The following is a 12,192-nucleotide window of genomic DNA, read 5'->3' on the forward strand; positions in this document are numbered from 1 at the left end:
CCTCATTTTGACTTGTTTTAAGGACATTACAACAACTGAAGCCTGTTTCCTCATTCAACGTACATACAGGCAACACAACAACTGAAGACTGTTTCCTCATTCAACGTACATACATGCAACACAACAACTGAAGCCTGTTTCCTCATTCAACGTACATACAGGCAACACAACAACTGAAGCCTGTTTCCTCATTCAACGTACATACAGGCAACACAACAACTGTAGAATGTTTCCTCATTCAACGTACATACAGGCAACACAACAACTGAAGCCTGTTTCCTCATTCAACGTACATACAGGCAACACAACTACTGAAGCCTGTTTCCTCATTCAACGTACATACAGGCAACACAACAACTGAAGCCTGTTTCCTCATTCAACGTACATACAGGCAACACAACAACTGCAGAATGTTACCTCATTCAACGTACATACAGGCAACACAACAACTGCAGAATGTTACCTCATTCTTTGCTGCTATCTTGTCTCCTTTCTTCCAGCGTAGTACAGGTGTGAGAGCAGGCAGGTCATTGTCAAGATGTCCATCCACCACATGCTTCCCCAGGGTGTAGGCCACTTCAAAGGTGATGGCTGTGAACACGTCTTTCACGTCCTTCTGCAGAGAGAGAGAGAGAGAGAGAGAGAAACAAAATGGCTGTTCAAGCACAATGTAATCTCGGAATCCAGAACCAATTCTTAAATGCTCGGTTTGTCATGAGAAAAGAGCTAAATGTTACCACCTAGAAAATAAATGCCTTTATCTTATGTTACCATCTGAACCTCTGAGTGGTTTTAAAATAGTTTCCTCCTGCTCTCTAGCAATCTCAACATGGACAGAGCCACCCAAACTTCAGGACTGGATCCTAGGTTCAGAAAAACACTCATGCCAACCTGAACTGTTCTGGCTCAGATATTTTCTCCACACATTATCCTTTTCTGCTTGGATCCAGCAACTATGGTGGATGCGTAACCAGAGCAGCCCAGTACAGCTCAGCCCAGTACAGCTCAGCCCAGTACAGCTCAGCCCAGTACAGCTCAGCATAGCTCAGCTCAGCTCAGCTCAGCCCAGTACAGCTCAGCCCAGTACAGCTCAGCCCAGCTCAGCTCAGCCAAGTACAGCTCAGCCCAGTACAGCTCAGCCCAGTACAGCTCAGCCCAGTACAGCTCAGCCCAGTACAGCTCAGCCCAGCTCAGCCCAGTACAGCTCAGCCCAGCACAAGCCCAGTACAGCTCAGCCCAGCCCAGCTCAGCCAAATACAGCTCAGCCCAGTACAGCTCAGCTCAGCCTAGTACAGCTCAGCCCAGCTCAGCTCAGCCCAGCCCAGCCTTGGCTGAAAGTGTTCCTTTTGGCACGGGACATGGAAACAAAAAGCTCCTGAATATGATCAAACCCTACATCCTCATTAGAGAAAACTGTTGGAAAGGGGACACGAGAAAATCACATCTTTGTCTTTCTCGCTTTTCTTTCATCTATCTCTCCTGTCCATTACACTTCACTCACTCTGTACTTTAAAGAGCTAGAGACTCTCTGATGGTGATGGGTTTGTCTCCATCGTCCTGTCTCGTACTACCAACAGACCGGGAAAACTCACACAAGCTGATGCTTAACAGAAAACAAGTGTTTATCTTTGCCCCATACTAGTGTCTGGCAGCTTGGAGCCAAACCCCTTATGTAAACACAGATGGGTTCACTTTCTTTTTCTTTCCGGTGGGGGGTCTCTCTCTCCATCTCTCTCCGTCCGTCTCTCTCCCAATTTCCATTCTTTTATCGCTCCATTTTACACCGTTCGTCAACCCACCCACCCCCATCCTCTTCAGGTCATTTAGGAGGGCTGAAGTTCTGTCTGATTGGATTAACACATTAGCCCACACATACTGAAACACACACACTGACATCCTCTGTGGAGAGGCGACTGTCTGCTACCTAGCAACTTGAGAGCTGTGGCAGGAAAGAGGAACAGTGTTGTAATGAGTAGGACATGAATGGACAGAAACAGGCCTGGTTACAGGGCTTATTCCTCCATGGGGAGGGATACAATAATCAACAGAAACAGGCCTGGTTACAGGGCTTATTCCTCCATGGGGAGGGATACAATAATCAACAGAAACAGGCCTGGTTACAGGGCTTATTCCTCCATGGGGAGGGATACAATAATCAACAGAAACAGGCCTGGTTACAGGGCTTATTCCTCCTCCTCCATGGGGAGGGATACAATAATCAACAGAAACAGGCCTGGTTACAGGGCTTATTCCTCCATGGGGAGGGATACAATAATCAACAGAAACAGGCCGGGTTACAGGGCTTATTCCTCCATGGGGAGGGATACAATAATCAACAGAAACAGGCCTGGTTACAGGGCTTATTCCTCCATGGGGAGGGATACAATAATCAACAGAAACAGGCCTGGTTACAGGGCTTATTCCTCCATGGGGAGGGATACAATAATCAACAGAAACAGTCCTGGTTACAGGGCTTATTCCTCCATGGGGAGGGATACAATAATCAACAGAAACAGGCCTGGTTACAGGGCTTATTCCTCCATGGGGAGGGATACAATAATCAACAGAAACAGGCCTGGTTACAGGGCTTATTCCTCCTCCTCCATGGGGAGGGATACAATAATCAACAGAAACAGTCCTGGTTACAGGGCTTATTCCTCCTCCTCCATGGGGAGGGATACAATAATCAACAGAAACAGGCCTGGTTACAGGGCTTATTCCTCCTCCTCCATGGGGAGGGATACAATAATCAACAGAATCAGGCCTGGTTACAGGGCTTATTCCTCCTCCTCCATGGGGAGGGATACAATAATCAACAGAAACAGGCCTGGTTACAGGGCTTATTCCTCCTCCTCCATGGGGAGGGATACAATAATCAACAGAAACAGGCCTGGTTACAGGGCTTATTCCTCCTCCTCCATGGGGAGGGATACAATAATCAACAGAAACAGGCCTGGTTACAGGGCTTATTCCTCCATGGGGAGGGATACAATAATCAACAGAAACAGTCCTGGTTACAGGGCTTATTCCTCCATGGGGAGGGATACAATAATCAACAGAAACAGTCCTGGTTACAGGGCTTATTCCTCCATGGGGAGGGATACAATAATCAACAGAAACAGGCCTGGTTACAGGGCTTATTCCTCCATGGGGAGGGATACAATAATCAACAGAAACAGGCCTGGTTACAGGGCTTATTCCTCCATGGGGAGGGATACAATAATCAACAGAAACAGGCCTGGTTACAGGGCTTATTCCTCCATGGGGAGGGATACAATAATCAACAGAAACAGGCCTGGTTACAGGGCTTATTCCTCCATGGGGAGGGATACAATAATCAACAGAAACAGTCCTGGTTACAGGGCTTATTCCTCCATGGGGAGGGATACAATAATCAACAGAAACAGTCCTGGTTACAGGGCTTATTCCTCCATGGGGAGGGATACAATAATCAACAGAAACAGGCCTGGTTATAGGGCTTATTCCTCCATGGGGCGGGATACAATAATCAACAGAAACAGGCCTGGTTACAGGGCTTATTCCTCCATGGGGAGGGATACAATAATCAACAGAAACAGGCCTGGTTACAGGGCTTATTCCTCCATGGGGAGGGATACAATAATCAACAGAAACAGGCCTGGTTACAGGGCTTATTCCTCCATGGGGAGGGATACAATACTGCAGCCCGTCCCCATGAGTCAAATTGTAAAATTCACTAAAAGTTTTTGTGAATTATCCTCTTAGTAGTATAGCTTACTTTGTCAAGCTTCTGGTAACGCACAGATAGAAATATACCAAGATATGCAGTCTTCTTACTGTGCTTTATCTGCTTTACTGTTTGTCATTGAATAAGTTTGCTAATTATGTCATTGTACTGTATGATTGAAGTATTTCTTCGTTAAATGTCACGTTAAACAGAACACAAATATCATTGAATATATACTGAACAAAAATAAAGGCAACATACAACAACATCTAAGATTTGACTAAGTTACAGTTCATATAGGGAAATCATTCCATTTAAATTAATTAAGCCCTAATCTACGGATTTCACAAGACAAATACCTTTAAAAAAAAGTAGGGGTGTGGAACACAAAACCAGTCAGTATCCGGTGTTACCACCATTTTTGTCATGCAACACGACACATCTCCTTCTCATAGAGTTGATCAAGCTGTTGGTTGTGGCCTGTGGAATTGGCAGGAACTGGAACACGCTGTCGTACACATCAATCCAGAGCATCCCAAACATGCCCAACGGGTGAAACGTCTGGTGAGTATGCAGGCCATGGAGGAACTGGGACATTTTCAGCTTCCAGGAATTGTGTACAGATCCTTGCGATATGAGGTGATGGCGGCGGAAACGCTGATATCTGTTCACACCGTTGACATCAGCAAACCGCTCTCCCACACAACGCCATACACACGGTCTGCGGTTGTGAGGCCCGGTTAGACATACTGCTAAATTCTTTAAAACGACATTGGAGGCAGCTTATGTTAAATTAATATTAAATTCTCTGGCAACAGCTCTGGTGGGCAAAACTGCAGTCAGCATGCCAATTGAATGCTCCCTCGAAACTTGAGACATCTGTGGCATTTTGTTATGTGACAAAACTGCTCATTTTAGAGTGGCCTTTTATTGTCCCCATCACGAGGTGCACCTGTGTAATGATCATGCCATTTAAATCAACTTCTTGATATTCCACACCTGTCAGGTGGATGGATTATCTTGGTAAAGAAGAAATGCTCACTAAAATGGATGTAAACAAATTTGTGCACAAAATCAGAGAATCCTTGGGATCTTTTATTTCAGCTCATGAAACATGCGATGAACTCTTAATAATAATAATATATAATAATATATGCCATTTAGCAGACGCTTTTATCCAAAGCGACTTACAGTCATGTGTGCATACATTCTACGTATGGGTGGTCCCGGGGATCGAACCCACTACCCTGGCATTACAAGCGCCATGCTCTACCAACTGAGCTACAGAACCCACCCACAACTCTTCACATGTTGTGTTTATATTTTTGTTCAGTGTAATTTTATGGGTTTGGTTCCCAACCTTCCATATACTAAACAATGGGGACGAGCACCTCCCCATCGAGGAGGCTGAAGTGGAGCTTCAAGTTCTTTGGTGTCCAAATCACTAAGGACTTAAAATGGCCCTCATACGCACATATTCGTGAAGAACCTCCACCTCAGGAGGTTGAAAAGGTTTGGCCTGGGCTACATCTGAGTTGATCCTTCTATTTTATTTATTTAAATTTTTGCATTGTCTCTATGCACCCTCACAGGACTCTACACACTGACAATACAACACACACACGCACTTCACTTGCTCACACACACAACACGCACACACATTTATACTGACTCTACACTCATGCACCCACTCATATACAATCATCATATACGCTGCTACTACTCTGTTTATCATATATCCTGATGCCTAGTCACCTTACCCCTGATCATATCTACCCCTCTCACTCCACTAGAACTGGAACTGACCCTGTATGTACTATGGTTACGTACTTCCTCATGTCTTTTTGTTCTACCGTAAGTTATTTTTAGTATTACACTGTTATTGATTACTGCATTATTGGGGTTAGAGCTTGGAAGAAAGGCATTTCCCTGTACTTGTGCATGTGACATCAGAACTTGAAACACACAGCATGGACGTACACTACCCTTCAAAAGTTTGGGGTCACTAAGAAATGTCCTTGTTTTTGAAAGAAAAGCACTTTTTGTCCATTAAAATAACATCAAATTGTTCAGAAATACAGTGTAGACATTGGTAAGGTTGTAGATGAAGAGGCGACTCAGGAATGCTGGCCTACTAGGCAGAGTTGCAAGGAAAAAGCCGTATCTCAGACTGGCCAATAAAAAGAAAAGATTAAGATGGGCAAAAAAACACAGACACTGGACAGAGGAACTCTGCCTAGTAGGCCAGCATCCCTGAGTCACCTCTTCATCTACAACATTAACAATGTCTACACTGTATTTCTGATCAATGTGATGTTATGTTAATGGACAATTAAAAAAAAATGTTCTTTCAAAAACAAGGACATTTCTAAGTGACTCCAAACTTTTGAACAGTAGTGTATGCACAGGCATAAACACGCACGCAGGCATAAAACACGCACGCAGGCATAAAACACGCACGCAGGCATAAAACACGCACGCAGGCATAAAACACGCACGCAGGCATAAAACACACACGCAGGCATAAAACACGCACGCAGGCATAAAACACACACGCAGGCATAAAACACACACGCAGGCATAAAACACGCACGCAGGCATAAAACACGCACGCAGGCATAAAACACACACGCAGGCATAAAACACGCACGCAGGCATAAAACACACACGCAGGCATAAAACACGCACGCAGGCATAAAGACAAACGCAGGCATAAACACGCACGCAGGCATAAACACGCACGCAGGCATAAACACGCACGCAGGCATAAACACGCACGCAGGCATAAACACGCACGCAGGCATAAACACGCACGAACACGCAAACACGCATGAACACGCACACACGCATAAACACGCACACACGCACGAACACGCAAACACGCACGAACACGCAAACACGCATATGAACACGCACACAGGTCATGTACTGTTTGAGAGAGGGGCTGGCTTTTCAAATTCCCAATGGTGTTTAGAGCTAAATGCTTCAAATAGCCCCTGACCAGTGGCCTCTGAGTGAACCTACCTCCAGGGACCAGTCAGCCACAGGCCAGTGTCCCCACATTCAGCTGCAGCCCAGCACTCCAACACTAAAGGACTTAAATGGAGTTGTTGCAAAACATGAAACATAACTAGTGTTTGTTGTGTGAACTCTTGGAATTCTAAATGCCCTTTAAGTAAGTAGGGAAATAAAGAGTTGTAGTCCCTGGTAGCCATTAGGACCTTCATTAAACAACAACCTAGACTAGTTTAGAGGTCTTTCCACTAGATCTTGTCAAACAGAGACTGTTTTATTGTGGGAGACGGAGACAGAGCCTGGGTCCCAAATGGCACCTTCTTCCTTATACAGTATAGTACACTACTATAAGACCTGATCAAAAGTAGTGCACTATATAGGGAATAGGGTGCCATTTGGAATGGAACCACTTCCCAAACCCAGAGTCAGGAACAGAACTATGCCTGGCTGGATTCTGAGAAAGAGCAGCAGGACTCACATCACATCCCCCTTTATATTAGGAAACAGTGGAGGTCATTGGTAAGCCTTCTTTGGCCCAAGATTTTATCAGGCAGTTATTAATGTTTGCCATACCACCCCACCTCAACCCCTGCCTCCCAAGCCCCCCAGTCTCCCCCCAGCCCTAGTTCCAGGCTCCTATCTCACCCCGACCCCCCAGCCTCCTACCACAGCCTTTCAAACCCAGCTCCCCAACCTTACATAGTCCACTACTCCAGCCTCCCACCCCAGCTCCAGCTCCCTCCCAGTGCTGCTGTTAACTGCTGTATTTATAGAACACAGGAGTTACTGAGCTCCAACTGAAACTGAGACCTACTGGGCATTAACAGACTGTTGCCTTTAATTGTGTCAATGGAATGTACCCACACAACAACTGGTCCTTACATACAGGTACCAGTCACAGACACACACTAACACACATACACACCGAGGGCACACACACCGGTCACAGCGCTGCACACACACACACACGAGAGACAGCATGGCAATAGGTCACTCTATAGTGAAAGGCTGCCATTGTATGAACCAACACTCGTTTGTACTCAGATGCCTCAGGGAGGGTCTGTTTCATTCAATTGTGCCTTTTCACATCGGACGGAACACAAGCACTGATGGAGAATGAGTTTATGTTCTTTAGAATGAGTTTCTGTTCTTTAGAATGAGTTTCTGTTCTTTAGAATGAGTTTCTGTTCTTTAGAATGAGTTTATGTTCTATAGAATGAGTTTCTGTTCTATAGAATGAGTTTCTGTTCTATAGAATGAGTTTCTGTTCTATAGAATGAGTTTCTGTTCTACAGAATGAGTTTGTTCTACATAATGAGTTTCTGTTCTTTAGAGTTTGTTCTATAGAATGAGTTTGTTTTATAGAATGTTTCTGTTTTATAGAATGAGTTTCTGTTTTATAGAATGAGTTTCTGTTCTTTAGAGTTGATGTTCTTTAGAATGAGTTTCTGTTCTTTAGAATGAGTTTCTGTTCTTTAGAATGAGTTTCTGTTCTTTAGAATGAGTTTCTGTTCTTTAGAATGACTTTCTGTTCTTTAGAATGACTTTCTGTTCTATAGAATGAGTTTGTTCTTTAGAACGAGTTTCTGTTCTATAGAATGAGTTTCTGTTCTATAGAATGAGTTTCTGTTCTACAGAATGAGTTTCTGTTCTACAGAATGAGTTTCTGTTCTACAGAATGAGTTTGTTCTATAGAATGAGTTTCTGTTCTACAGAATGAGTTTCTGTTCTTTAGAGTTTGTTCTATAGAATGAGTTTGTTCTATAGAATGAGTTTGTTTTATAGAATGTTTCTGTTTTATAGAATGAGTTTCTGTTTTATAGAATGAGTTTCTGTTTTATAGAATGAGTTTCTGTTCTTTAGAGTTTGTTCTATAGAATGAGTTTGTTTTATAGAATGTTTCTGTTTTATAGAATGAGTTTCTGTTTTATAGAATGAGTTTCTGTTCTTTAGAGTTGATGTTCTTTAGAATGAGTTTCTGTTCTTTAGAATGAGTTTCTGTTCTTTAGAATGAGTTTCTGTTCTTTAGAATGAGTTTCTGTTCTATAGAATGAGTTTCTGTTCAATAGAATGAGTTTGTTCTATAGAATGAGTTTATGTTCTATAGAATGAGTTTCTGTTCTATAGAATGAGTTTGTTCTTTAGAATGAGTTTCTGTTCTTTAGAATGAGTTTCTGTTCTTTAGAATGAGTTTCTGTTCTTTAGAATGAGTTTCTGTTCTATAGAATGAGTTTGTTCTTTAGAATGAGTTTATGTTCTATAGAATGAGTTTGTTCTTTAGAATGAGTTTCTGTTCTTTAGAATGAGTTTCTGTTCTATAGAATGAGTTTGTTCTTTAGAATGAGTTTATGTTCTATAGAACGAGTTTCTGTTCTATAGAATGAGTTTCTGTTCTATTGAATGAGTTTGTTCTTTAGAATGAGTTTCTGTTCTTTAAAATGAGTTTCTGTTCTATAGAATGAGTTTGTTCTTTAGAATGAGTTTCTGTTCTATAGAATGAGTTTCTGTTCTATAGAATGAGTTTCTGTTCTACAGAATGAGTTTCTGTTCTACAGAATGAGTTTGTTCTATAGAATGAGTTTCTGTTCTACAGAATGAGTTTCTGTTCTTTAGAGTTTGTTCTATAGAATGAGTTTGTTCTATAGAATGAGTTTGTTTTATAGAATGTTTCTGTTTTATAGAATGAGTTTCTGTTTTATAGAATGAGTTTCTGTTTTATAGAATGAGTTTCTGTTTTATAGAATGACTTTCTGTTCTTTAGAATGACTTTCTGTTCTTTAGAATGACTTTCTGTTCTTTAGAATGACTTCTTTCTGTTCTTTAGAATGACTTTCTGTTCTTTAGAATGACTTTCTGTTCTATAGAATGAGTTTCTGTTCTATAGAATGAGTTTCTGTTCTTTAGAATGAGTTTCTGTTCTATAGAATGAGTTTCTGTTCTATAGAATGAGTTTCTGTTCTATAGAATGAGTTTCTGTTCTATAGAATCTGTTTCTGTTCTATAGCATCTGTTTCTGTTCTATAGAATCCGTTTCTGTTCTATAGAATCCGTTTCTGTTCTATAGAATGAGTTTCTGTACTTTAGAATGAGTTTCTGTTCTTTAGAATGAGTTTGTTCTTTAGAATGAGTTTATGTTCTTTAGAATGAGTTTATGTTCTATAGAATGAGTTTCTGTTCTATAGAATGAGTTTGTTCTTTAGAATGAGTTTCTGTTCTTTAGAATGAGTTTCTGTTCTTTAGAATGAGTTTCTGTTCTATAGAATGAGTTTGTTCTTTAGAATGAGTTTCTGTTCTTTAGAATGAGTTTCTGTTCTATAGAATGAGTTTGTTCTTTAAAATGAGTTTCTGTTCTTTAGAATGAGTTTCTGTTCTTTAGAATGAGTTTCTGTTCTATAGAATGAGTTTCTGTTCTATAGAATGAGTTTCTGTTCTACAGAATGAGTTTCTGTTCTACAGAATGAGTTTGTTCTATAGAATGAGTTTCTGTTCTACAGAATGCGTTTCTGTTCTTTAGAGTTTGTTCTATAGAATGAGTTTGTTCTATAGAATGAGTTTGTTTTATAGAATGTTTCTGTTTTATAGAATGAGTTTCTGTTTTATAGAATGAGTTTCTGTTTTATAGAATGAGTTTCTGTTCTTTAGAATGACTCTGTTCTTTAGAATGACTTTCTGTTCTTTAGAATGACTTTCTGTTCTTTAGAATGACTTTCTGTTCTTTAGAATGACTTTCTGTTCTTTAGAATGACTTTCTGTTCTATAGAATGAGTTTATGTTCTATAGAATGAGTTTCTGTTCTTTAGAATGAGTTTCTGTTCTATAGAATGAGTTTCTGTTCTATAGAATGAGTTTCTGTTCTATAGAATCTGTTTCTGTTCTATAGAATCTGTTTCTGTTCTATAGAATCCGTTTCTGTTCTATAGAATCCGTTTCTGTTCTATAGAATGAGTTTCTGTACTTTAGAATGAGTTTCTGTTCTTTAGAATGACTTTCTGTTCTTTAGAATGACTTTCTGTTCTTTAGAATGACTTTCTGTTCTTTAGAATGACTTTCTGTTCTTTAGAATGAGTTTCTGTTCTTTAGAATGAGTTTCTGTTCTTTAGAATGAGTTTCTGTTCTTTAGAATGAGTTTCTGTTCTATAGAATCAGTTTGTTCTATAGAATCAGTTTCAGTTCTATAGAATCAGTTTCTGTTCTTTAGAACATATTAGAATAAAAAGTTACGACAGTCATCAAGGAAAGCTTCAACTCATAAATACACAGTCATAAATCAGAGAGAGAGTTTAAAGATTGAAGAGTTTGTGACATATTGGAGGTTCACGTTTATCCCCAGAGAGAGATTGAAAGGAAAGAGAGAGAGAGAGAGAGAGAGAGAGAGAGAGAGAGAGAGAGAGAGAGAGAGAGAGAGAGAGAGAGAGAGAGAGAGAGAGAGAGAGAGAGAGAGAGAGAGAGAGAGAGAGAGAGAGAGAGAGAGAGAGAGAGAGAGAGAGAGAGAGAGAGAGAGAGAGAGAGAGAGAGAGAGAGAGAGAGAGAGAGAGAAAGAGACCGTTTGAGTGAGTGAGAGGGAGGGAGGATACATTTCCAATAAACCAGGGTCCATGTCCCCTAGCTCAACATCAGGCACTACTCTGTGACTAGTTGTCATTTGTTTTTTTGTCACTTAAACTACGTTTCTTCGTCATCTGACAAGTTGATCTACCATCCAGTTGTTTACAATATAGGCCTACTTACAATATATACTGAACAATAACAAACGCAACATGTAACAATTTCAACTATTTTACTGAGTTACAGTTCATATAAGGAAATCAGTCAATTGAAATAAATTCATTAGGCCCTTATCTATAGAATTCACATGACTGGGCAGGGGCTCCTATAACTATAAACTACTTGTAATTTGACTATGTTTCATGGCATTTCAATCAACCTGGGAGCAATTCTCAGGCAGTATATATAGCTTTATTTTTGTTTTCAGTTTGATAACACTGGACAAAATGACTACTTAGGATACTGACAATTTGCTACTCTTTACTGTAGTTTAAGGATTGTTATACCCGGAACTATTTACCCACACAGGCACAGCAGCCTAAGCCCGGGAACTTCTCTCACACACTCACTCACATGCAGTGGTGGGTTTAGGTATAGGCGACATGGGCAGCCGCTGAGGGCGGCACGGAGCACCCGCACAAAAAAATCTGAATGGTGACATTTGCGCGATCTGTTTTCTATCGCTCATTTGCACATCACATCAATGATATCAGGTCACCGTGTGGGACTGTGGGTCAATTAATCTTGTCGGAGTAGGCGTCCTGATTCTAGTTTGTAAGCTAGGCAGGCTACTGCCTGCAAAGGTTTCCCATTCAGAAGTACAAGATGGGGAGGGGGGTAGGGTGACCTCAGGTCTCCCCACTAGAAGCCCAAGGTAGGGGGAGTGGGGGAATCTATCAAATAGTGCACCTCTAACTTTGTACAGT

General features: G+C 41.2%; 1 protein-coding gene across 1 annotated transcript in view; it reads right to left on the reverse strand.

Annotated features, from left to right (window-relative positions):
* Positions 1-12,192, reverse strand: part of itga9 (integrin, alpha 9) — a 150,185-nt gene that overhangs the window by 39,462 nt on the left and 98,531 nt on the right. Inside the window, exon 16 of the mRNA XM_046357366.1 lies at positions 464-616. Within this exon, the coding sequence (XP_046213322.1) occupies positions 464-616 (153 nt within the window). The remainder of the gene's footprint in view (positions 1-463; positions 617-12,192) is intronic.

This window comes from Oncorhynchus gorbuscha, linkage group LG07 (assembly GCF_021184085.1).
Source record: "Oncorhynchus gorbuscha isolate QuinsamMale2020 ecotype Even-year linkage group LG07, OgorEven_v1.0, whole genome shotgun sequence".
Classification (NCBI taxonomy): Eukaryota; Metazoa; Chordata; class Actinopteri; order Salmoniformes; family Salmonidae; genus Oncorhynchus; species Oncorhynchus gorbuscha.